Source organism: Aureococcus anophagefferens (assembly GCF_000186865.1).
Source record: "Aureococcus anophagefferens unplaced genomic scaffold AURANscaffold_8, whole genome shotgun sequence".
Classification (NCBI taxonomy): Eukaryota; class Pelagophyceae; order Pelagomonadales; family Pelagomonadaceae; genus Aureococcus; species Aureococcus anophagefferens.
Genome location: NW_008705568.1, coordinates 461917 through 487197, shown reverse-complemented (window position 1 = coordinate 487197; position 25281 = coordinate 461917). Strand labels below are relative to the sequence as shown.

Here is a 25281-nt window from a genome sequence, read left to right as displayed (position 1 = left end):
CTTGACGACGTGGCCCTTGCGGTAGTCGTAGGACCGAATCAAGCCCGACTCGCCGCCGACGAAGACGATGGATTTCTTGGAGCCGGACGGGATCATGACGCACGTCAGCTCGCCGGGCTCGTTGAAGCCCTGCATCTTGAAGGGCGTCATGACGACGCCGCCGCCCTCGAGCTCTCGCGTCGCGCCGTTCTCCTTGTCCTCCTTCTTCTTCGACCGCGGCGACAGCTGCGTGAGGCAGTCCTCGCGCGCCTCGCTGATGACGACCATGGCCTTGCGGAGCCTCACGATCTCGTCGAAGGCGTCCTTCTCGCTGAGGACGTCGGACGCGTCGAGCGGCGCCGTGCACATGATGCTCAGCATGCCGTCGGCCTCCTCGATCTTCGGCGTCCGCTCCACGGACGTCGCGCCGCCCATGGCGCAGGGCTACGCGGCGTCGGCCGCGCCGCCGGCGGTCGGTTCGTGCGCGTCCCGCGCGGGCGCGGCGCTGCGCGACCTTCCGCGCCGCCGACGAGTCGCGGCGTGCAACCGTCCGTCCGCGCGCGCGCCGCGGAGCCCTCGCGCGCCGACGCAGCCCCAGGCCCCGACGAGAGCTTCAGTTTTACTGGGGGAAAGGTGAAGGACTAGGGCAAACATATCATTTATGCCAAGGGGGTCTTTGGATTTCATTCGGCCCTCGGTTCCACAGTGGTGCCTCGGTTCGCAGTGGTGCCTCGGTGCTCGGCGCGGGCGTTCGGAGGAGCGCCGGCTGCATCGTCGCGGGCGGGCGCGCCGCCGCGTCCCTCGGCCCCGGCCCCGCGCGCGCGCCGCGCCGCCGCTTCTCCGGGTCCGCGCGCGCAGCCCCCGCGTGGCCCCTCGGCGCCGCCGCCGCATCCGAACGGTAGAAGACACCATGAAGCGCGAGGCCGCGCCGGAGCCCGTCGCCATGGCGCACATCGTCGGCGAGGTCATCAAGAGCGACGGCGAGGGCGCCTTCGTCCTCCAGGGCCGCTGGGCCTTCGAGGAGCACAATCTCGACTCGCGGCACGCGCTGCAGGCGGTTTACAACATGATCCCGCAGCCGCAGAGCGCCACGGACGGCACCTCCTACATCTTCAAGGGCGGGCGCGCCGCGGCGTCCGCCGCCCCTCCGGGTCCGCGCGCGCGCGCGCGGACCTATTTCCCTCGCAGGTTCCAGAACTACGTCCCCGAGGGCGAGGCGGAGACGAAGGACGCGGGGGGCTTCGTCGTCGACAGCATGACCCTGTTCTTCAAGAAGAAGGGCCCGAAGCGCTACGACGTCGCGGGCGTCGGCCGCTCCGAGTTCGTCGACTACGAGGTCCGCGGGACGCAGGAGGGCAAGACGCTGCGGCTCGCGCGCTACGCGACGCGGCCCCCGAAGAAGCCCCGGCCCGCGCGGCAGGCCAAGGCCAAGCTCGCGCCGCCGCCGGCGGCCGCCGCGCCGCCGGCCGCCGAGGCGCCGCGCGACATCGCGGACCTCCGCAGCGCCCTCGAGGCGCACGCCGCCGCGGCGCCGCTGCCCGCCCGGGCCAAGGCCGCGGTGGCGCCGGCCGCGCCGGCGCCGCGGCCCGCGCCGCGCGACTTCAACGCGAAAGGCGGCGCGGCGTTCCCGGCGGCGCTCTACGACGCCGTCGACTCGAACGGCGGCGTGGCCGACGGGGACGTCGTGGGCTGGAGCGAGGACGGCGACGCGTTCGTCGTCCGGAACATCGGGCGCTTCTGCGACGAGGTGCTGCCCTCGCGCTTCGGCCTCGACCGCTGGAAATTCCAGTCCTTCTACGACAAGCTGCACAACCGCGGCTTCAAGCGCGTCGAGGGCCTCATGTACTCCTACTCGCACGAGCACTTCCGGCGCGGCAAGCCGGGCCTGCTCCAGTCCATCAAGGTCATCAAAGGCATCAAAGGGAAGCGCCCGAAGGCGGTCGACGCGGCGCCGCCGGCCGCCGAGCGGCCGCGGCCCGCGAAGCAGGCGCGGCGCGCGGCCGCGGCCGCGGTCGAGGCCGCGGCGCCCGTCGAGGCCGCGGCGCCCGCGGCGCCCGTCGACCGCGCGGCCCTCGCGCAGCTCCACGAGTGGCTCGCGGGCGCGACGAGCGAGGACCTCGAGGCGCACCTCAAGGCGCACCTCGACGGCGCGAGCGCGCCGGGCTCGGACGTCGTCGACGCCTTCATCGGGCTCGTCGACGCGCTCGACGAGTCGAGGGACCTCAAGCGCGGCTACGAGGTCGCGCTCAACAACGACGTCTGCCGCCAGCTCCTGGAGACGGTCGCGGGCCGCGCGGCGGCGGCGCGCGGGCCCGCGGGCGCGCCCGCGCCGGCCGTCGCCGCGGAAGCGCCCGCGCGCGCCCCGGCGCCCGCGCCGGCCGTCGCCGCGGAAGCGCGCGCGGCGCCGCCGCGCGCCATTATCGCCGGCAAGCCGCCGCCGCCGCGCGCCGCGGCGCCCGCCGACGGCGCGGAGCTCGCGGCCTACCGCGCGATGACGCTCGCGGCCTACGCTGCGGAGCTACGCGCCGCACGCGCGCGCGGGCGTGCCCATGGAGGAGGACGCGCCGCCGGCCGAGGACGCCGCGCCGCCGCCGGCCGAGCCGGAGGACGCGCCGATGGCCGAGGAGGACGCGCCGCCGGCCGAGGACGGCGCCGCGCCGCCGGCCGAGGACGCGCCGCCGCCGCCGGCCGAGGACGCCGCGCCGCCGGCCGAGCCGGAGGACGCGCCGATGGCCGAGGAGGACGCGCCGCCGGCCGAGGACGCCGCGCCGCCGCCGGCCGAGGACGACGCGCCGCCGCCGGCCGAGGAGGACGCGCAACTTTTCAAGGAGATCGAGCCACGCGTCTTCTATCCGCCGACGTTCTTTGCTCTGCGCGATGCGCCGCCGCCGGCCGAGCCGGAGGACGACGAGCCCTCGACGGAGGTGCCCTGGACGGAGGCGGCCGCCGCGCCGGCGGCGGCCGAGGAGAGCCCGCTCCGGGCCATCCGGTCCGCGTGCTCGGACCTCCAGGCGCAGCTCGGCGCCATGATCGCGTCCTTCGACGACTTGGACGCCGCGCCCCTGACGCTGTCCCTCTAGGCTAGGAATCGTCTAACGCCGCGAAGATGGACGACAGCGCGAAGTTGGAGAAGAGGAACCCGTCGGGGTCCGCGAGCGCGAGCGCGTCGCCCTCGAGCGTCGCGAGGTTCGCCGCGACGGCGTCGGCCGCGCCGCGGCGCACGGCGGCCTCGGCGTCGGCGCCGTACTCGGCCCGGACGCGGCCGAGGTCGACGCCGTCGGACGTCCGGAGGCCCGTGAGGAGCTCGTCGAGGAGCCAGTCGGCGCCGTCGGATTCGTCGCTTTCGCCGACGGCCGCGCCGCCGGCGACCCAGGCCTCGTAGTCGGCCATGGCCCGGGGTCGCGTGAAGCGGTCGCCGCCGGCCGACGACGTCGCGCCGAGGCCCAGCGCGAGCCACGACGCGCGCGGCCGCCAGTAGAGCGCGTTGTGGACCGCTTTCCGCGCGGGCGTCCGCGCGTAGGACGAGATCTCGTAGTGCCAGTAGCCCGCGCCCCGCAGCAGCCGCGACGCGTCGCGGTACATGTCCGCCGCCAGCGCCTCGTCCGGCAGCGCGGGGCGCGCCGGGGACGGTTTCGCGCCGTCGTCGTCGTACCATCGCCCGAACGCGGTCCCCGCCTCGACCTGCAGGTCGTAGCTCGACACGTGGGGCGGCTCGAAGGCCAGGGCCTCCGCCAGCGTGTCGCGCCAGAGGCCGCCGTCGAGGCCGGGCAGGCCCGAGATGAGGTCGAGGCTCCAGCCGTGCGGCAGGTCCGCGGCGCGGACGGCCGCCACGGCCGCGAGCGCGTCGGCCCGCCGGTGCGCGCGGCCCGCGGCCTCGAGGACGCCGTCGTCGAAGGACTGGACGCCCAGGGACACGCGCGTCACGCCCGCGGCGACGTAGGCCGCGAGCTTTTCGGCGTCGAAGGTGCCCGGATCGCACTCGATGGTGACCTCCGCGCCTTCCGCGACGCCGACGGCGCCGCGCACGCCGTCGAGGAGGCGCCGGATGTGCGCCGGCTCCACGAGCGACGGCGTGCCGCCGCCGAGGTAGACGGCGTCGAGCGGCGCGGCGCGCGCGTCCCACGACGCCATCTCGTGTTCGAGCAGGTCGACGTAGCGCGCGGTCGCGCGGTCGCGCGTCGCCGACGCCTCGCCGGCGACGACGACGGGGAAGTCGCAGTAAAAACAGCGGCGCCGGCAAAACGGCAGGTGCACGTAGAGCGACCGCGGCGGCGCGGTGGATTGCAGCGCCGCGGCGAGGGCGCAGCAGCGGAGGAGCTGCGGCCAGGCGCGGCGCATCGCGTTTTTTTCTTGGCTTTTCGATGTCGGAGACGAGCGATGCGATCACTGCGACCGCTGCGGCGCGATGTTCACGGCGGAAGACGGTGTTTAAGGCGGGTCCATCATCGCGTCAACGAGCAACATCGCATTCTTCGCCACAGGCGATGGCCCGCTCCCGCAGCACATGTTAGCCCTTCTCGCCATCACCTTACCGCGCCGCTGCGTCACCATGAGCGCGTCGAAGGTGCTCGACCGGTCGAAGATCCGCGAGGAGATCCGCGTCGGCACGCTCGTCGTCCCCGCGAAGCGCACGGGCGAGTTCCTGGGCAAGCTGCGGCCCCACCTGCTCAACGTCGCGCGCACGCGCAACGTCGTCGACGGCGCCGCGCCGGGCACGAAGCAGGTGCTGCTGTCGCGCGACTTGCCCGTCGCGGGCTTCGCCGGCGCCATCGGCGACGCGGCCGCGCGCGACTGGGTGGCCGCGGAATTGGCGTCCGGCGGCGCGACGGCCGGCGCGCACGTCGTCGCGCTCGACTACGACTACTTCACGGCGGAGGAGGCCCTGAAGCGCGTGCTCCCCGCGGGCGTCGACGCGCCGACGTCCTTCGAGGCCGCGGGCCACGTCGCGCACCTGAACCTGCGGCCCGAGCACGAGCCCTACAAACGAATCATCGGCGAGATCCTCCTCGACAAGGTCGCGACCGTGCGCACGGTCGTGAACAAGGTCGGCGACATCGCCAACGAGTTCCGGACCTACGACCTCGAGATCCTCGCGGGCGACCCGGACACGAAGGTGGCGCTCAAGGAGCAGGGCTGCCACTTCGAGTTCGACGTCCGAAACGTCTACTGGAACAGCCGCCTCCAGGCCGAGCACGGCCGGCTGCTCGAGACCATCCCCGCGGGGTCCTTGGTCGCGGACTGCACCTGCGGCGTCGGGCCCTTCAGCGTGCCCCTCGCGGCGAAGCGGCGGATCCGATGCCACGCGAACGACTTGAACCCGAAGTCCGTCGAGTACCTCCGCGCCAACAAGGACCGCAACCGCTGCGGCGACCTGCTGGAGGTGCGGGGGCCGGGCTGCGCGCGCGACTTCCTCCGGGGCTTGGTCGCCGAAGGACTGCGGCCGACGCACGCGATCTACAACCTGCCGGCGTCGGGCATCGAGCTCCTCGACGCGTTCCGGGACCTCGAGCTGGCGGCGCCCGTCGTCGTGCACTGCTACTGCTTCGCCGGCGCGTCCAAGGGCGGCCAGGCGGGCCAGGCCGCGGCGGTCGTCGCCGACGTGAAGGCGCGGTGCGAGGCCGCCGTGGGCTCGCCGCTGCCGGAGTCCGCGAACGGCGGCGTGCCGCTCGCGTCGCCGGACGCGGCCGAGGCCGCGGCGCTGGCGGGCGAGCACTTCGTGCTGCGCTGGGTGCGCAACGTCGCGCCGAGCAAGGACATGTACTGCGCGTCCTTCACCGTCCGGCCCGAGCGCGGCGCGAAGCGCGCGAAGGTCGAGCCCTCCTAAGGCGTCGATCGTGGTAGGAATGTGGCGCGTGCCAGGTGGAGTGCGGATTCGCCTTCCGCGCCGTCCCGGGTACAAACAGCACTTGCTTAGACTTGGCGAGGTGTGTCCGACGGGGTGCGCGTTGGTCGCGGCCGCGTCGCCGATGGGGGGCGGGGGGGAGCGGGGGGAGATTCCCGGGTGCGTCCGATTTCCGGGGGCTCAGAAGAGCTGGTCGAGCTGCCACTGGAGCTTCTTGAGCTCGCGCATGGCCTCGAGCGCGTCGTCGGTACGCTCCGCGAGGCGGAAGTCGATCGCGCGCTGCTTCGTGAAGGCGACCGCGCGGCGGAGGTCGTCGCGGAGGTCGTAGGGCCGGCTCCGTCGGTGGATGCCGACGATGTCGCCGAGGTCGCGGAAGTCGCCCTCGAGGACCGCGGAGCCGAGCGCGTCGTTGAGCCCCCGCTTCACGAAATCGTCGGCGGTGGCCGCGATCTCGCGGCAGCGGCCGATCTCGACGGGGCCGAGGCTCCCCTGGTCCTCGAGGTCCTTGACGAACGTCTCGAGGGTCTCGTCGGAGCCCCGGCCGAGCTGCGCGTCGTCGTCGCCCTCGCTGACGGCCCGCGCGGACTCGTCGCGCTTCTCGGTGGAAAGGGAGGGACCCCCGCCGAGGGACTCGAGGGCCGCGGCGCTCGCGCCCATCTCGATCATCTCCTCGGCGGACACGACGCGCCGCAGCTCGCCGTCGTCGGGCTTCTTCCGCGGGGCGGATTCCTCGGACAGAAGCCCGGACCGGGGCGACGACTGCATGAGGCCGTTGCTGGACACGACGCGGCGGATCTTCCGCGTGTTCTCCTCCTCGATGAGCTCGTCGAGGGCCGACGAGCTCAGCGTCACGCGCTTCAGGTACGTCGCCGCGAGGGCGATGTCGAGCTCCGTCATCTGGTACGGAAGCGGCGAAGGCCTTCGCCGCTTCGGTGCCGGCGCCCGCGCGTTTCCCCGGGCGCGCGGGGTCCCGCGGCGGCGGCGGGGCGGGGCGCGGCGCGGGGCGCGGCGGTCGGTGGGGAACGCGGCGCAGAACGAAGCCGCTTGTTGCCAGTCGGAGCCGGAGCTAGCTGGGGAGGCGTGGAAGACGAGAGCGCGACGATGCAAGATCGCTACAAACGTCGCCCTCGAGATCCATCTCGGAGATCCTGATATTGATGGTCCTGAAGCCGCCTTCAGTGAGTTTGCCAACGTCGGCTTGGCGCGGTCTTTGAAGCGCCGCCACGCCTCCGTCCCTCGCCGGCGGCGCGCGGCGGCGGTCGTCGGCGGCGGTGGTACGGGAGCGGCGGTGGCGGCGGGAGAACGGGGCTGCCCACATTCCCGCCTTCTCTGCTCGGCCATCTCGCCGCGGCGGCGGCCAGCGGCACGCCAGCGGAACAGCCGAGGCCCCACGCGCAGAGACAGATACGCGGGAGACCGCCCACGACAGGAACGCGCGCGCACCTCGTCGCGAAGCGGCGCCTCAGAGAGCTGCGTGAGCTGGCGAATTTAGCCCCGGCGAAGAGAGTGAGAGAGTTTGTGGCAAGAAAGCTTGCTCGGCGGCCTCCCAAATCGTCGACGGCCGCAAGGCAGGCCTCGTCGGCGCCGCCGTGCCACCCGAAGAGGCGGCTCCGTCGGCCGCCGCCGACGCCACACAAAGAGAAAACAACAACAAAAACGAGATGGCCGCGCAGGCGCGCTGGCTCGGCGACGACACGAAGGCCCCGTCGACGGCCGACGCGCCGGCGCCGCCGCCGCCGCCCGCCGCGGCGACGCCCGACGCCACCTCGAAGCGCATCTCGGCGCGCATCGAGCGCTACGCCGTCAACGGCGGCGCGCCGACCTACTTCGTGCGCGCGGAGCAGGACGGCGCGGAGCGGACGCTGTCCGTGAAGTTCGAGATGTTCCGCGCGCTCCACAAGAGGCTCCAGGACGACGGCGGCGTGCTCTACGGCACGGCGGACCGCTTCCCGAAGGTCACGCGGAAGGCGCGGTTGGGCCTGCGCATGTCGCCGACGGAGATTAGCGAGCAGTGCGAGCTGCTGAACGGCTGGCTGCGGGAGACGGTCGCGTCGATCGGCGACCTCCCGCTGTCGCTCCAGAGCGAGACGCGGCGCTTCCTGGCGCTCGAGGGCGAGGCGCCGCCGGCCTGGCGCACGGCCAAGTCCACGACGGGCGTCGGCGGCATGCTCGAGTCCGCGCTGCAGCGCGCGAAGGAGCGGTCGCGGAAGCCGAACGCCGTCTACCCGCTCGGGGACTCGGCGTCCCTCCCCGGCGTCACGCGGCGCGGGCGCCTCGAGTGTAGGGACGGCGCGTCGGGCGCCTGGGTCCAGACGCACGTGATCCTGACGCACCTGTCGCTTTTGGTCTTCCAGCCGCTCGACGAGCCCGTCTCCGCGCGGGCGAGCCGGAAGGACCCGCCGCCGGGGCCCCTGGGCCTGCTGAACACGCTGACGCAGCCGCGCCAGGCGTCGGACCCGGCGTCGTCGCCGAATTCCGGCAAGGCGGTCCCGTCCGCGGCCGCCGCGCTCGCGGCGACGGCGGATCTGCCGAACGCGCACCCCGCGGCGGCGGCCGCGGCCGCGGGCGTCAAGGGCGACGACCCGGCGTCGGCGGCGGCGAGCGGCAAGCTGCTCCACAACCTCCACGTCACGGACATCCTCTCCATCCTCCGCCACGGCGACGCGGAGTCCTTCGCGCCGCCGCTGCACCACCGCTGCTTCACGATCGGCGACCTCAACGACGTGTCCATCTGCCTCCGGGCCGTCAACGCGCGCGACTGCCTGGGCTGGCTCAAGGCCATCGCGCGCGCCAAGGACCGCGCGCTCGCCGCCGTGCACCGCCTCGACGACAAGGCCCACGGCCACGACCTCGTCCTCGCGACGGCGACGGCCGCGGCGCGGGTGTGCCGTTCACAAACCATGACTGACGACACCCTCGCGGCCGCGGCGCCGGAGCCGCGCATCGTCGCGCGGGGGTCGCCGCGCTTCGGCTACGGCTGGTGCGAGCCCGTCAAAGTTGAGGTCGAAGACGCGACGTTGGCCCTCGAGCTCAACGCCGGGGACGTCGAGCTCGACGTCGTCGCCCTCGTCGGCCGCGCGGCGGCGGACCAGGCCCAGGGCCTCGGCGCGGCGGCGTCCGTCGGCGACGCCCACGCGGCCGTGTCCGGCGGCGCCCGGGGCGCGTTCTGGTGCGAGGTCGCGGAGAAGGAGGACGCGAGCGACTGCGTGGAATTCAAATCTTCAACCCGACTTCAATGTGCGCATATGCGACAGTTTCGACGCAAGCTCTTCGGCTGTGCTTCGAGAACTCGACGAGAGCAATCGATTCGTCCAAAATCAGCCGAATCGACTTCGATTTGATCGAGCGAGAGAATTCTGAAGTTTGGTCAGGACCACCCAAACCAGCGGTTGATTTCCACACAGGCGAGCGAGGCGCGCGACGACGGCGCGGAGTCCAAGGTCGAGACGCTCGACATCTTGGTGGCTATCGATGCGACAGCCGCGTTCGAGGCGGCGCGCGACGACGCGACGCTGCCGGAGTGGGCGTCCTGGGCCATCGCGACGGCTTTGGACGTCGCCCAAGGGTTCGGCGACGTCTTCGTCGACTCGCCCGCGGCGTTCCTGAAGACGTCCGTGCTCGGCGGCGCGCCGGGCACCGTGTCCCAGCAGACGTTGGAGCACGTCGTCGGGGCCGTGGTCTTTGGGGTCCTGGCGTACGTGGCCAAGGCCTGCTTCCTGGGCGACAGCATCCGTTTGGTCTACGATGGAGAAGATAACGCGTGGCAGCTCCGGGCGTCGCTGGGCGCCATCCTCTTGCTCTCCGTCGCCGCGCTCTCCGTGCGCAGCGCGCTGGCGGCGGCGGCGGACGAGGCGCTGGCGGCGCCGCGGCCCGACGGCGAGCGCGTGCCGCCGGCGGCGCTCGCCGCCGTCGCGGCGGCGAAGCGCGCGCGGAAGCGCGGGCGGAAGCTGACGCTGGATTTACGGTTGGTGGACTGGCGCTGGCGCGACGGGTCCAAGACGCGGCCCGCCGTCGTGCGGAGCGCGTCGCGGCGCGCGGAGAAGCTCAAGGAGGCCGCGGCCGCCGCGGAGATCCCCGCGCCGCGCGACGAGCTGTCGAAGCCGCCGCGCGCGGGCCTCGAGGACGCGGGCGCGTCTTCGGAAAACGAGGTCGCCGACGCGCTCCCGCGGGACGTGCCGAAGCGCTTCCTGGGCGCGGTCCGCGGCGACCCGGCGCAGGCGTTGAAAAGATGGAAGGAGACGGAGGCGTGGCGCGCGGACGGGAACCGGCCCGAGGACGTCCAGTACGCGCCCCAGCCCCACTTCGACGTCATCAAGGCGTCCCACGCCCACTTCTTCCACCGGCGCGACAAGCTGGGCCACCTCTGCGCGTACGAGGTCATCGAGAACCCGAACCGCGCCTTTAAAGCGATGGAGCGGCGGGGCATCGGCATGGCCGACGTCGTCGCGCACATGCACTTCGTGTCCGCCTGGACCTACGCGACGCTGCTGGACGACGTCGACGAGGTGGGCCGGGCGCCCAAGGACCCGGAGGGCTACTTCCTGAAGATCATCGACTGCAAGTCGATCGGCCTCGGCGACTGCGGCGGCGCGACGGCCGCGTACTTCAAGGCCATCAACGCCATCAACCGCAACTACCCGGAGCGCGTCTGGCGCACGATCATCATCAACGCGCCGTCGATTTTCGGGGTCATCTGGTCCATCGTGTCGCCGCTTTTGGATCCGAACGTCCGCGAGAAGATCACCGTGCTGCGCGGCAACTACGAGGCCACGCTCCGGGAGCTCGTCGACGAGGACCAGCTCCCCGTGGCCTACGGCGGCACCGACGCCTCCGTCTCGCCCGAGGAGCTCGCGCTGAAGCAGTTCGTGCTCGACCACTGCACGCCGAAGCGCGGCGACTCGGCCGCGTCCCTCGCGAGCCTCGACGCCGCCGGCGACTCGTCGGGCTCCCTCGCGGACCTCGCCGGCCCCTAGGGGGAGGGCTCCTGTGCCGCGTAACGCGCCGGGATCTCGCGCCCAGTTCTCGAGGAGTCGAGCGCGAGCAGGCTAGGTCGAAGCTGATGCTGCATTGATGTTGCCGACCTCAACGAGAGCATCGCACCGATGCGCGCGCTGCTACACGTGATCCTGCTGCACGTCGCGCGCGCGCTGGCGCTGCCGCGCTACGCGTCCGAGGTGATCGGCAACGGCGAGGTCCTGAAACGCTGGCACATCAGCAACAACGACGCGCCCGCGCGCGTCGGCGGCGGCGGCGCGGCGCGCGGCTTCGGCCGCGCGGCGACCTCGCTCTTCGTGCCGTCGACGCTCACCGCGCCCGAGTACGGCCGGTACCAGCGGTGGCACGTCGCGCAGGACCTGTCGACGCAGCTCCGGAGCGCGCTCGCGACGAGCGCGGTCTTCGCGGGCCTCGGCCTCGGCGGCACCGCGGCCTCGAGCGCGGCGGCGGCGACGGTCGCGTGGCTCGCGCGCGACGCGAGCGGCATGGTCGCGTCTTTGGCCGCGACGTCGCGCTTGGCGCCGGCGCTCGACGGCGACGCGCGGCGCTGGCGCTTCTTCGGCGATCTCTGTGTGGACGCGGCGCTGCTCTGCGAGATCGCGACGCCCCACGCGCCGCGCGCGTGCTTTTTTCCGTTGCTGTGCGCGGCGTCGGTGCTCAAGGCGCTCTGCGGCGTGGCGGCGGGCGGCGCGAACGCGGCCGTGGCGGCGCACTGGGCCGCGTCGTCGGCGGACTACGCCGAGGTCGCGGCCAAGGGCGCGGCGATCGGCACCGTGTCCGGCCTCGCGGGCCTCGGCCTGTCGCTCGCGGCGACGGTCGCCGTGGCCCGCCGCGCGCGCGCCGCCGCGGCGGGCGCGAAGGCGGCCGCGAGCCTCGGTTTGTACGGCGTGTTGACGGCGTTGCACGTCGTCAGCTGCGGCCGCGGCCTCAGGTGCCTGGCCCTCGACAAGCTGGGCTGCCCGCGGCGCTTCGACGTGGTCGTCGACGCCTTCGAGCGGACGGGTTCGGCGCCGTCGCCCGCGGAGCTCGCGAAGCTCGACCGCGTCGCCGGCGCGCCCGACAACGGCGGCCGCGCGGCCCCTTCGGCGTTCCTGCGGGCGTGGCGGCGCCACCCGGCGCGCGTCGCCGCGGCCGTCGCCGCGGCGGGGGGGCGCTACGTCGCCGTGCCGGGCCGCGTCGCGCTCCTCGAGGGCGCGTCGCCGCGCGACGAGCGCGCGGCGCTCCTCCACGGCCGCGCGCTCCGGGGCCGCCGCGACCTCTGGCGCCTGGCGCCGGAGGCCTTCGCGGCGGCCGTCGCCGCGGCCGCGCCCGGCGAGCGCGCCGTCGACGCGCTCGACGCCGCGCTCGCGGCCGCGGGCTACGACCTCGGCGCGTCCGTGCTCCCCGCGGACGCGCCGCGGCTCCGCCTCGGTAACTCCTAGGTCGTCGCGCCCCCGAAGAGCACGGCCTGGACGTCGACGCCGATGTCCGCGAGCGTGTCGTACCACTCGGCGAACTTGGCGTTCCGCCGGTCGTGCTTGTTCCAGGGCTTGCGGCTGCCCGTGAAGTGGTAGTAGGCCAGCTCCGGCGCCGCCGGGCCCGAGTGGAAGGGGCAGGGGAAGTTGGCCCAGACGCGGTCCGCGAGCGGCCCCCCCGCGCCGCGGTCCGCGACGACGCGCGGCGCGGCGCCGCCGCGCGCCAGCGCGCGCGCCGACGCCGCGTCCTCGGCGCCGCCGCGCGGCCCCCACGCGAGGACGCGGTCGCCGAAGATGAGCACGAGGTCCCTCGCGAAGAACCGAAAGTACGCGTACATGTGGCCCTGGTTGCCCCGCGAGTCGAAGAAGTCCCAGCCGGCCTTCATGGGCCGATCGAGCGCGTTGAGCCAGGGCGGCATGTCGACGCCCCAGCCGCGCGCCATGTCCCAGGGGTGGCCGCCGCGCTGGCCCCGGTACCAGAGCAGGTCCGTCATCTTCTTGAAGTGGTCGCAGTCGGGCCGCAGCGAGAACCAGCCCGCGTTGAGCACGCTGTCCTTGCCCGGGCAGCCCACGAAGGGCGCGTCCGCGAGCCCCGGCAGCTCGAAGAGCGCGTCCATGTTCGCGAGGGGCAGCACGTCCGCGTCCAACAGCTGCACTCGGTCGTACTCCGTGTGCTGCCAGGCCCAGAGCTTGTAGTGGCCCATGTGGAAGCCGCGGATCCGCGGCTTGGGCACGTAGCGCCACCGGATGCCCTGGCCGGCGAAGAGCGCCTCCTCCTCCGGGAGCATGCGGTCCTGCTCGGAGCCCTCCTCGAGCGCGCACAGGACGACGAGGTCGGCCCGGGAGCCCTTCCTCGCGAGCGCGTGGCGCAGGGCGAGGATGGGGTAGAGCCAGGTGCCGTAGCGCGGCGCGGACCGCGAGATGGGGCCGACGACGACCATGTAGGCGTAGCGGCTCGCGTTCCTCGCAGCGGCGGGGGCCGGCACGCAGCGCATGGACTTGTCCCAAATCTTGTTGTGCGCCGGCGGCCGCTCCTTCTTCTCCTTTTGCTTCGGCGGCGCGGCGAGCGCGCACAGAGCGACCAGCGCGGCGAGGAGGCGGCGCATGATCGGCGGCGATTCTAGCTTGGCGTCATCATCATCGGTGGCTGCCCGCGGCACGGTTCGCTTCAAGAGCCGCGGCATCATCCATCATGTATCTGGTCGCCAAACGAGCTGCTGGCCCCGCTGGAGGACCTGCAAGCGGTCTGCAAGCGTCTGCGCGCGAGGAGCGAAGGCGCGTCGCGCCGCGCGTCAGACGCGTGCTCCGCTATGGCGAGCCACGTGTCCGCGCTCGACGCCCTGCGCGCGAAGCACGCCGAGGAGCTCGAGGCCTTCGAGGCCGAGGCGGCGCAGCTGCGCGCGGGCAAAAGCGGCAAGAAGAAGAAGGAGGTGAACTTCGAGATCGACCGGCACCTCGCGGACCTGCAGTACCGGCAGCACGAGGAGCTCGAGGCGCTCGACGGCGACGCGGAGACGGAGGACGACGAGGCCGCGGGGCCGAGCGCGGAGGAGGCCGCGGCGGCGAAGCGGGCCGAGGAGGAGGCCGCGGAGGCGCGGCGGAGGGCCAAGGCGGAGAAGAAGCGCGCGAAGAAGGCCAGCAAGGCCAGGGAGGCGACGGAGAAGGAGAAGCGCATCGACGACGAGACCGCGGCGCTCGAGGCGTCGTCCGAGCGTAAATTCGAGCTCGAGGCCATCAACGCGCGGCTCGCGCCGGAGCGGTTGAAAGTCCGCGAGGTCGCGGCCGACGGCCACTGCCTCTACCGGTCCGTCGCGGACCAGCTCGGCGACGGGTCCGACTTTGCGCGGCTCCGGCGGACGTGCGCGGACTACATGGCGTCCCACCGGGACGACTTCGTCGCGTTCGTCGCGCTGGACGCCGACGACCCGGACGCGGCCTTCGACGACCACGTGCGCAAGATCCGGGACACGGCGGAGTGGGGCGGCCAGCCCGAGCTCCTCGCGCTCGCCCGGGCCCTCCGGCGGCCCATCCGCGTCCACGCGCGCGACGCGCCCCTCCTCGAGATGGGCGCCGAGTTCGACGGCGCGCCGCTGGTCGTCGCGTACCACCGCCACTACTACGCCCTCGGCGAGCACTACAACTCCACGGAGGCCGCCGACGCCTAAGTCTCCTGCTTCGTACGCGTCTCTGACTTAGTCTCCACTGAGTCTCCTAGAGGAAGAGGAAGTCGACGCAGCCGCAGGCGACGCCCTTCGCCGCGGGGAGGTCGGGGCCGTCCCGGAGCTTGGCGAGGAGCTCGACGCACTTGGCTTTGACCTCGTCGCGCACGCGGCGGTACTCGGACAGGTCCCCGGGGTCGATGGCCGGCGGATCGTCGAGGTCCCAGTCCTCGAAGATCGCGCGCCGCTTCCAGGCCACCTTGTCCTCGGGGTCGAGCTTGGCGCCGCAGCCGCAGCAGGAGACGACGACGTCGAAGCGCGCCGCGTCGAAGTCGGCGACCGCGTCGGACGAAAACCCGGAGATGTCGACGCCGGCCTCCCGCATGACGGCGATGGCGCCGGGCTTGACCGCCGTGCCGCCGACGATGCCCGCGGACGCGACGCCGACGGAGGCGCCGCCGCGCAGGTGGCGGAGCCAGCCGTCGGCCATCTGCGAGCGGCAGCTGTTGTGGTTGCAGAGGAACATGACCTACGCGATGCGTTCATTTTGCTGCCACAGGACGCGACGCCGGCGACGCGCGTTCACGGCGTACTCGCCGCCGTACGGCTTCGACGGCTTCGCGCCCATCGTCCCTCGCGAGATGCGACGCGACGCTCACGAGATGCGAGGCGACATCATGATGATGTTGATCAAAGCGCCACAGAATTTTACAAACTTCAAACACGTGTGCAGCCAGATTCGTAAAAAAAGCCAGATTCGGGCAGCCCGCATCGCATCTCGCCAGAGCAAGGGGAGTTGCCAAGCACAGTTGCGAAGCACACCAAGCCGAACAGCCATGGCCCCTTTCGCGTCGCTCGCCCGCGGCCTCGCCGCCCTCATCCTCGTGACGCTCTACAGCGAGATGAGCGCGAACCGCCAGGAGTTCCAGGAGGACGACTGGACCTTCTACATCATCAGCGCCGGCATCTGCGCCTTCCTCGCGGCGCGCGCGCCGCGTCCGACGGCGCGCCGCCGCCGCCCGCGCGCCTCGCCCCCGCCCCGCGCGCCGCGCCGGGGCGCGCGCGCGCCGCGGCAAAAAACGCCGCGCGTACCGCAGGCCTACGGCATCGGCGCGAACGACGTCGCGAACGCGTTCGCGACGTCCGTCGGGTCCAAGGCCATCACGGTGAAGCAGGCCGTCATGATCGCGTCGGTCTTCGAGTTCCTGGGCGCCGTGCTCATGGGCTCCAACGTGTCCAAGACCATCCGCAAGGGCATCGCGGACGTGGGCTGCTTCGAGGACAACCCGGGGCTGCTCATCTACGGCATGACGTGCGTCATCATCGCCGTGGGCATCTGGCTCATCCTCGCGTCCTACCTCGAGATGCCCGTGTCCACGACCCACTCCTGCGTCGGCGGCATCATCGGCATGACGCTGATGACGCGCGGCAAGGGCTGCGTCATCTGGAACTACACGCGCAACGACTACGGCAACGGCACGACGAACATGGCCTTCGAGAACTTCCCCTGGCTCGACGGCGTGGCCGAGATCGTCGTGTCCTGGGTCCTCTCGCCCGTGGCCTCGGGCTGCTGCGCCGCGGCGCTCTACGGCATCATCCGGCTCACGGTGCTCCGCGCGGAGAACGCGTACTGGCGCGCCAAGGTCTCCTTCCCCGTCATCGTCGGCGCGACCTTCGCGATCAACACCTGCTACTGGATCGTCAAGGGCACCAAGGGCCAGCCCGAGCGCTTCGGCACCGCGGGCTTGGTGCGCGAGGCCAAGGCCGGGAATTTGGTGCCGACGATCGTCATCGGCTGCTACGTGGGCCTCGCGGCCGCCGCCTGCGCCGCGGCGTCCCTGCCCTACATCACGAAGCAGATCGAGGCCCAGGGGGACCTCGCGGCGCTCCCCGGCGACGACGACGTCGAGGCGACGGCCGCCGACGCGGAGTGCAAGACGCCGCCGAAGGACGACGAGGTGCGCGAGGCGACGAAGGAGGGCGGCGTCGACGTCGCGGGCTACTTCAAGGGCGCCCTGGCCAAGGACCAGTTCGCCGTGCTCAAGACCGACGAGTGCGTCGGCGCGATTCACGCGAACTTGGAGCGCCACGACGCCAAGGCCGAGGCGTTCTTCCGCTACGTCCAGGTCTTCACGGCGACCGTCGACGCCTTCTCCCACGGCGCCAACGACGTCGCCAACGCCATGGGGCCCTTCGCCGCGGCCTACGTCGCCTACAAGAAGGGCAAGGTCGTCAAGTCCAACGAGATGAACGAGGGCACGATGATGTGGATCCTGGCGCTCGGCGGCGCGGGCATCGTCGTCGGCCTCGCGACCTACGGCTACAAGATCATGCGCGCCATGGGCGTCAAGCTCACGGCCATCACGCCGTCGCGCGGCTCCTGCATCGAGCTCGGCGCGGCCTTCGTCATCATCTACGGCACGGGCCAGGGCTGGCCCCTGTCGACGACGCACTGCCAGATCGGCGCGACGGTCGCCGTGGGCCTCTTCGAGGGCGTCGGCGGCGTCAACGTCAAGCTCTTCGCGAAGACGTGCTTCGGCTGGATCATCACGCTCGTCGTCGTCGGCTGCACGACGGCCATCCTCGTCGGGCCCTCGCCGGAGCCCCTCAAGGGCGAGTACTGCGACAACTACGCCGAGGTCCACTACAACTAGAGAGGCGACCCGCGTGCATTCCCCCCCCTCCCTAAGACCCGTCTGTGAGCCTCCGCGTTACCGGGCCCCTACTCCGCCTTCTTCTCCTCCGCCGCCGCCGGCGCGCCGCCGGAGATCTTGAGGTCGATGAGCTTCTGGAGCTCGTCCTTGGACGCGGTCTTCGCCTTCTCGCGGTCCGCGATGCGCGCGTCGTAGGCCTTCTGGGCCTCCTTGACGATGCCCGCGGCCTCGGCCTTGTTCGCGGCGGCCTCCTCCGCGACGGAGAGCTTCTTCGGCGGCGCGGCGGCGGGCGCGGCCGCGGGCGCCGCGGGCTTCGGCGCCTCCTTCGGCCGGTCGCCGAGGCCTGCGAGGCGAGGGGGGTGACGCGCGCGGGAGGCCGCGGAGGCGTCGCGACGCGGGGCCGCGGGCTCTCGGCGACGCGTCTGTTGATGAGGGCCTGGATGTCGTCCTTCTTGTCCGCGGACAGCGCCTTCATGTCCTTGCGGCCCTGCCTGCGACACGGACGCGTGAGGACGACGCGCGGCGCGGCGCGGCGCCGGCGGCGAACGTGCGCAGTCCGAGGTCTTTCTTGGCGCGTTCGACGATCTCCTTCGCCTCGGCGCGGACCTTGTCCTCGTCCTCGGGCTTGGCGCCCGTGGCCGCGGGCGGGGGCATGCCGGACATGGTCGGAGGCGTGGTCGGAGGCGTGGTCGGAGGAGTGGTCGGCGCGAGAGCTTCGCGTCGCCAAGCGCTCCCGAGGTGCAAGGATGATGCGACTTCCGGACGCCGTCCGGATGCCCGTCCGCCGGCGGCGCCTACTCGTCCGGCGCCGACTCGTCCGGCGACCCCGTCCCCTGCCGCCGGCGCGGACCGCCGCCGCGGCGTTCGAGACGAGGGTCCGGCGGCTGGTTACGACCCCTCGCGGCGCTTCGGACGCGCGACGCGGCGACGCTCAGATGAAGATGTAGAGGAGGTACTCGAGGTAGAAGAGGTCCCAGATGGACTTGTAGTAGCCCTTGATCGCGCCCATGTTCGTCGGCCCGCTCCGCCGGTACCGCAGGAAGAAGCGGCCGAGGCCCAGGAGCAGGACCGCGTGGCCCGCGACCATCGGGCCCCGCGCGAAGGCGCCCTCGGGCGCCAACGCGCCCTGCGCGATGGCCGACGCGTAGTTGAGCGCGAGGGCCAGGGACGCGCCGGCGGCGACCTTGGCGACGCCGACGCGCGTCGCGAAGGTCTTGACGCCGTAGGCCCGGTCGCCCTCGACGTCCGGGAGGTCCTTTGTGACGGCGATGACGGCGGCGAAGACGGTCATGAAGCGCGCCATGAAGGCGACGCCCGGCGACCAGGCGAAGGTCTTGCCGAGGGCCTCCAGCGTGGCGTAGTAGACGCCGAAGTTGAGGAGGAAGCCCCGGCACGTCGCGATCGTGATCCCCGCGGCGAGCGGCCCCCGCGCCTTGAGCTTGAAGGGCGGCACGGAGTAGGCCGTCCCGGCGAAGGTGCCCAGCGCGTAGAGCTGGAGGATGAGGGGCGAGAACTGGGTGGCGACGATGGCCGGGCCCGTCACCGCGCACAAAGCGAGGAGGAGCTTCGCCGTCGCCGGCGACAGCTCGCCGGCCGCGATCGGCAGGAACGGCTTGTTCACCTTGTCGACCTCGACGTCGTAGAGCTGGTTGATGCCGACGATGAAGGCGTTGCCGGCGAGCAGGGCGACGAGGCCCAGGGCCGCGCGCGGCAGCAGCTCCCAGCTCCAGCACGCCGCGAGTCCCCCGCTGTCCGCGAGCGCCTTGGCGACGCCGGCCACGGACGCGAGGATCGTGCCGCGGATCGTGTGCGGCCGGCAGAACTTGTAGAGCGCGCCGAGGAACGTGTCCCCGGACACCGAGTTCTCGTCGAGGGCCGCGTTGGCACCGAGGGCAGTAGGCCGGGCCACCGGGACGGACGCGACGGGCCGACCGCCGAGGCGCACGCCGCGCGACGGCGCGGGCAACCGCGCGACGCCCGCGGGCCGCCGGAACGCGGACGCCTGCGCCGCGAGCAGCGCGACGATCGCGGCCCCGGCAGCGCGTGCCATATTGCAATCGAGGCTGAGTCGACGCTCCGAGCCGCCGAGCTTGCTACGCTGGCCGCCTCAACATGGCCTTCACCTCGTCGTCAACTCTCGGATGTTTCATGCATCTTGGGGCAGCCACGACGCTGCGAGATTTAGTGGCTCTGGGAACCCCCAGCCCTGTCGCTCTGCGTGATCCGGGAGCCACCGGCGGCGGCGCGCGAGGATGGCGACCCGGGCCCCGGGGTCGTACATCTGGCTCCCCCATGAGACGGACATTTTCGTGCCCGCCAAGGCGCGTGCCGCGCTCTCGCCCGCCGCTGCCCGGACGCGCCGCCGCAGGTGCTCACGGCGTTCAAGCCCGGCGAGCCCACCAAGTGCCAGAGCGACGACGGCGAGACGCACAACCTGACGGACACGGCGAAGATCGACGTCTGCGACGCGCAGTGCCTCGACTCCGGCATCGACAACCTCATCATGGCGCGGCGCCCGGCGCCCGGCGCGGTCCCGGCCGCGCGCGCGCGCGAGGCGCCGCGGCGCAGGTCAACGACCTCAACGAGAACTCGCTGCTCCACATCCTCCGCGGCCGCTTCAAGCAGGACAAGATCTACAGCAACGTCGCGCGCGTCGCGCCGCGTCCCCTCCGCCGCGCGACGCGCGCGCGCGACCGCCGCCCGTCGCAGCGCGATCCTCGTCGCGATCAACCCCTTCAAGAAGCTGCCGCTCTACACGCCGGAGCAGATGGAGCTCTACCGCGACGGGTCCCGGGGCAAGGCGCCCCACATCTTCGGCATCGGCATCGACCAGGGCGGGAAAAGAGTGCGACATTCCCAACTTCAAAGGCTCCTAGCTCGGCCGGTTTCCTCTCGTTTTGGCTGATTTTTGGACGAGCGATCATCTCTCGGAGCGCTCTCGAAGCGTGGATGCTTTTTCCGGAACGCGCGCGCGCGGAACACTCACGTTGAAGCGACGTTGAATCTCTCTTTTCCCGCCCAGGCATCGACACCTTCGAGGCGATGATGGCGGAGCGGAAGAACCAGAGCGTCGTCATCTCGGGCGAGTCCGGCGCGGGCAAGACCGTGAACACGAAGCTCGTGCTCCAGTTCGTCAGCGACGTCAGCGCGCGCCTCTCGGGCAAGGCCAAGGTCGAGGGCGAGGCGGGCATCGAGGAGCAGGTCCTCCAGACGAACCCCATCCTCGAGTCGCAGGGCAACGCGAAGACGCTCCGCAACAACAACTCGAGCCGCTTCGGCAAGCTCATCACCGTCAAGTTCGACACGCAGGGCGGCGTCGTCGGCGCGTCCATCATCGACTACCTGCTCGAGAAGTCGCGCGTGACGTTCCAGGCCGAGGGCGAGCGGAACTACCACGTCTTCTACATGCTCATCGCGGGCTGCAAGAAGGAGCCGAAGCTGAGGGCCGCGCTCCAGCTCGCGGACCCCCAGGACTACCACTACCTGGACCAGAGCGGCGTCACGGAGGCCGAGGGCTTCAACGACGAGGCCGAGTACGAGGACATGATCCGGTCCTACGGCACGTTGCAGTACTCGGACGCGGAGAAGCAGACGGTCTTCGCCATCTTCGCCGCGTGCCTCCACGCGTCCAACGTCCACTTCGAGAAGGTCGCCAAGGCCATGGAGGAGGACGGGTCGAGGGTCGCGAACCCGGAGACGCTCGCCGTCGTCGCGGCCATGCTCGGCCTCGACGCGGGCGAGCTCGAGAAGGCGCTGACGTCCAAGAACGTGGGCAACAAGAGCGTCATCATCGTCTCCTACACGCCGGCGCAGTCGTCGGCGACGCGCGACTCCATGGCCAAGGCCATCTACCAGGGCTTGTTCACGTGGACGATCGCGAAATGCAACGCGTCCATGGACAAGACCCAGGATTTCGCGAACTTCGCGGCCATTTTGGACATCTTCGGCTTCGAGTCGTTCCACCACAACTCCCTCGAGCAGCTCTGCATCAACCTCTGCAACGAGAAGCTCCAGTACTTCTTCAACGACTTCATCTTCGCGCAGGAGGAGGCCGCGTATGAGGCTGTGTGGAAATCAAATCTTCAACCCGACTTCAATGTGACCGTATTCGACGGTTTAGTCGCGAGGCTTTCTGCCGTTCTTCGAGAACTCGACGAGAGCAATCGATTCGTCCAAAGATCAGCCGAATCGACGTCGATTTGACCGAGATAGAGAGTTCTGAAGTTTGGTGGGGACGTCCCAAACCAGTGGTTGGAATCCACACAGGTACGAGGCCGAGGGCGTCTCCGTGCCCCGGAGCGACTTCGAGGACAACGGCCCGACGCTGGAGCTCCTCGAGAAGCCCCGCCAGGGCGTGCTGGCCATGATCGACGAGGAGATCTCCGTGCCGCGCGGCTCCGACGCGAGCTTATTGTCGAAGCTCGTGTCGAAGCACGGGCCGCACAAGAACTTCGAGAAGGCGGGGCCGAAGAACTGCCCCAAGGAGTACAACCGCGTCGCCTTCGGCATCGTCCACTACGCGGGCATGGTCATGTACGACACGACGGACTTCCTGGAGAAGAACAAGGACCAGCTCCACCCCGACGTCGTGACCATGCTCCACACGACGACGTCCGACCTCGTCAAGACGTGCCTCCCGCCGCCGCCCGTCAAGGGCGGCTCGAAGAAGAAGTCCGCGACGCTCTGCTCCGCCTTCAAGAAGTCGCTCGCGGAGCTCATCGCGACGCTGCAGACGACGGAGCCCCACTTTGTGCGGTGCATGAAGCCGAACAAGGAAAAGATCGGCGGCAACTTCACGTCGGCCATGATGCTCGAGCAGATGCGCTACTCCGGTCTCTTGGAGGTCTGCCGCATCCGCAAGCTCGGCTACCCGCTGCGCAAGGACTACAAGGACTTCGCGAAGCGCTACGGCACGATCGTCCGCGGGACGAAGTCCGTCGACGAGCTGCTCAAGGGCCTCGAGGAGAAGGGCGTGCTCAAGGCGGGCATGTGGGCCAAGGGCACGACGAAAATCTTCATGAAGGCGCCCCAGTCCGTGGACCTCGAGGTCGCGCGCGAGGACTCGCTCCTGGAGACGGCCGTCATCTGCCAAAAGTACGCGCGGCGCTACGTCATGAAGGTGAAGATGAAGACCTGGAAGAAGGAATTAGATCTATTAAAGGGCGCCATCGCCAAGCGCACGGAGGAGGCCCTCGAGGAGGCGCTGAACAACACGTCGGAGCTCCCGGGCAACGGCAAGCACCTGCAAATCGTGAAAGACGCGTCCGCGCTCCTCGTCCGCATCCAGGAAGAAAAGCGCGTCGTCGCCTTCCTGTCCAAGGCCATCGAGAAGCACGACAAGTCGCTGCTCGTCCAGGCCATCGAGTCCGCGGAGAAGATGGACTTCGCGCCGCCGGAGCTCGGCGCTGCGCGCGAGGCGCTGAGCAAGATCAAGCAGGAGGAGGCGCTGATCGCCGCGCTCAAGGACTGCGTCGCCGCGCGCGACCGGAGCGCGCTCGACGCGAAGCTCGGCGAGTGCGCCGACTTTGGCATCCCCGACGACAACGAGGTCGTCGCCCAGGCCCAGGCCCTGAGCCACCGGCTCGCGGAGGACTGTGCCGAACCGCTGGTTTGGGTGGTCCCGACCAAACTTGAGACTTCTCTCGCTCGGTCACATCGAAGTCGATTCGGCTGATTTTGGGACGAATCGATCGCTCTCATCGAGTGCTCGAAGCACAGCCAAAGAGATTGCGTCGAACCCGTCGCATACGCGCACATCGACGTCGGGTTGAAGATTCGAATTCGGCGCAGGCGGAGGAGGACGAGGTCACGAAGCAGCTCGAGGACGCGGTCGCGTCGAAGGCTCTCGGCCAGCTCAGCGCCTTCCTCAACAAGTGCGCCGAGATGGGCTTCGAGCCGAGCTGCCTCGGCGCCGCCCAGACGCTCCAGGCCCAGCTCCAGAAGGAGGCCGACGCGAAAGCCGCGGTGCTGTCCGCGTGCGACCGCCGCGACCTCGACACGCTGCGGTCCGCCGTCAAGGCCGCGGCCGGCGTCGGCCTCGGCGACGACGTGCCCGAGGTCAAGCAGGGCGCGGACCTCGTCAAGACCATCGAGACGGAGCTGGGGCTCGTCGAGGCGATCAAGGCCGCGACGGCCGCGCGCGACCTGGCGCCGCTCAAGGCCGCGCTCGCCGCCGCGGCCGCGGTGTCGCCGGAGCACTACAAGGCGCCCTTCTCCGAGGCCAACGCGACGCTGGGCATCCTCGAGAAGATGGAGGCCTGCAAGGCCGCCCTCTCCAAGGCCGCGGCGGCCCAGGACGTGTCCGCGCTGACCGCGGCGCTCGGCGACGCGTCGAGCCTCGGCGTCGAGGGCCCGGAGCTCGACGCGGCCAAAAAGGCCATGAAGGACCTCGGCGCCAAGGGCGCCGCCGCCGAGAAGCTCATGGCGACGCTCGACAAGGTCGAGACCGTCGCCGAGGTCGAGGCCGCGATGGCCGAGGCGGCCAAGGCGGGCCTGAAGCAGGGCGGGAAAAGAGAGCGACATGCCCAACTTCAAAGGCTCCGATCTCGGCCGTTTTCCACTCGTTTTGGCTGATTTTTGGACGAGCGATCATCTCTCGGAACGATCTCGACGCATGGATGCTTTTTCCGGAACGCGCGCGCGCGGCACACTCATGTTGAAGAGAACTTGAATCACCCTTGTCCTGCCCAGGCCTGAAGAAGGGCGGCGCGGAGCTCAACGCGGCCCTGAAGAAGATCGAGCGCCTCAAGGAGGAGGCGGCCTTCGTGGCCAAGCTCGGCGCGGCGACGTCCGACGCCGACCTCGAGGCCCTCATCGCCGCGGGCGCCGAGAAGGGCTACCGCGGCTCCGCGTTCAAGGCCGCGAACGAGGCCGCGAAGAAGAAGCGCGAGGCCGCGCGGAACTCGAATCTTCGACCCGACTTCAATGTAATCGAACGGTTCGGACCGGTCTCTTCGGCCGTGCTTCGAGAACCCGATGAGAGCCATCGATCCGTCCAAGAATCAGCCGAATCGACGTCGATGTGATCGAGATAGAGAGCTCTGAAGTTTGGCGGGGACCCCCGAAACCGGCGGTTGATGTCCACGCAGGCACGAGGCCGCGAACATGGGCTCCGTGCTCGCGTCGGCCGTCGCCGACATCAAGGCCCAGCGCAACGCCGCCAACGCCAACGCGTTGAGCCGCGCCGTGTCCAAGGGGCGCGGCCTCGGGCTCGACGTGTCCGAGGGCACGGCGATCCTCAAGGACCTCATCGAGGAGGAGAAGCTGAGTAAGGCCATGACGCAGGCCCTCGAGGCCAAGGACGCCGGCGCGCTCAAGGCGGCCTACGAGGCCGCGAGGGCCCGGGGCATGAGCAACGACGCCTACAACAAGGCGAAGATCGCCGTCGAGCGCCAGAATCTCGTCGAGAAGACGAACGCGGTGATCCACATGTCCGACGGCGACTTCGACGCGAAGAGCGCCGACGACCCCGTGGGCCTCGAGAAGGCGCTGAACGACGCGCTGGAGAACGCCATCTCCCTGGGCCTGTCCCAGGACGACATCGCGACGGCGACGGGCAAGCGCGAGAAGATATCGGCGATGGCCGACTCCGCGCGCGTGCTCGCCGCGGCCGTCGAGACGCTCAAGGTCAAGACGGCGTCGCCGTCGGGCATCGTACCGGCGGACCTGCCCGGCCTCGAGTCCGCCGTCGGCACCGCGGCGGCCGCGGGGCTCTCGGGGCCCGCCGCGCGCGCGACCGCCGTCCTCGAACACGCGAAGAAGCAGATCGAGGTCCAGGCCCAGCTCGCCGAGGCCCTCCAGTCCAAGCAGATCAAAACCCTAAAAGCCGCGCTCGACGCCGCCGAGGACCTCGAGCTCCAGCTCACGGTCATGGACGACGCGACGCGCGGCGCGGGACGCGCGCGCGACGCGCGCGACGTCAGAGGCGCCTCGCTCGGCCGTTTGTTTCGGCCGATGTTTCGACGAGCGATCATCCCTCGGAGCGCCCCCGAAGCGCGGCTGCCTGTTCTGGAACGCGCGCGCGCGGAACGCTCGCGTTGCAGCGACGTTGAATCGCCCCCGCGCAGGTCAAGAAGAAGCTCAAGAAGCTCGACGAGGACTTCCGCGCGAAGCAGATGAAGGACGTCGAGGACGGCGACGACGCCGGCCCCGTCACGGACAAGTCCGCCGACGAGCTCGCCGAGCTGCGGGCCGACCGC

General features: G+C 71.1%; 5 protein-coding genes across 5 annotated transcripts; 4 read left to right on the top strand and 1 right to left on the bottom strand.

Moving 5' to 3' along the window:
- Nucleotides 1-265: 265 nt before the first annotated feature.
- On the top strand, nucleotides 266-3059 carry AURANDRAFT_63810 (hypothetical protein; the record flags this gene model as incomplete). Its single annotated transcript, XM_009038553.1, has 4 exons — nucleotides 266-455; nucleotides 882-1113; nucleotides 1168-2260; nucleotides 2556-3059. 4 exons carry the CDS (start codon nucleotides 266-268, stop codon nucleotides 3057-3059), a joined length of 2019 nt encoding a protein of 672 aa, XP_009036801.1.
- Nucleotides 3058-4433, bottom strand: AURANDRAFT_37383 (hypothetical protein; the record flags this gene model as incomplete). The annotated part of the gene is made up of 1 exon (XM_009038266.1): nucleotides 3058-4433. The coding sequence occupies one exon, from the start codon at nucleotides 4315-4317 to the stop codon at nucleotides 3061-3063; it is 1257 nt and encodes a 418-aa protein (XP_009036514.1).
- Nucleotides 4434-4822: 389 nt separating this feature from the next.
- AURANDRAFT_12241 (hypothetical protein) lies at nucleotides 4823-5758 on the top strand (the record flags this gene model as incomplete). Its single annotated transcript, XM_009038554.1, has 2 exons — nucleotides 4823-5566; nucleotides 5669-5758. Coding segments are annotated over 2 exons (834 nt in total), but the record flags the coding sequence as incomplete, so codon positions are not given.
- A 9573-nt stretch (nucleotides 5759-15331) lies between these two features.
- Nucleotides 15332-17083, top strand: PTA4 (putative inorganic phosphate transporter; the record flags this gene model as incomplete). Its single annotated transcript, XM_009038555.1, has 1 exon — nucleotides 15332-17083. The coding sequence occupies one exon, from the start codon at nucleotides 15332-15334 to the stop codon at nucleotides 17081-17083; it is 1752 nt and encodes a 583-aa protein (XP_009036803.1).
- A 2503-nt stretch (nucleotides 17084-19586) lies between these two features.
- On the top strand, nucleotides 19587-22142 carry AURANDRAFT_26057 (hypothetical protein; the record flags this gene model as incomplete). Its single annotated transcript, XM_009038556.1, has 3 exons — nucleotides 19587-19928; nucleotides 20123-21138; nucleotides 21350-22142. Coding segments are annotated over 3 exons (2151 nt in total), but the record flags the coding sequence as incomplete, so codon positions are not given.
- Nucleotides 22143-25281: the final 3139 nt, after the last annotated feature.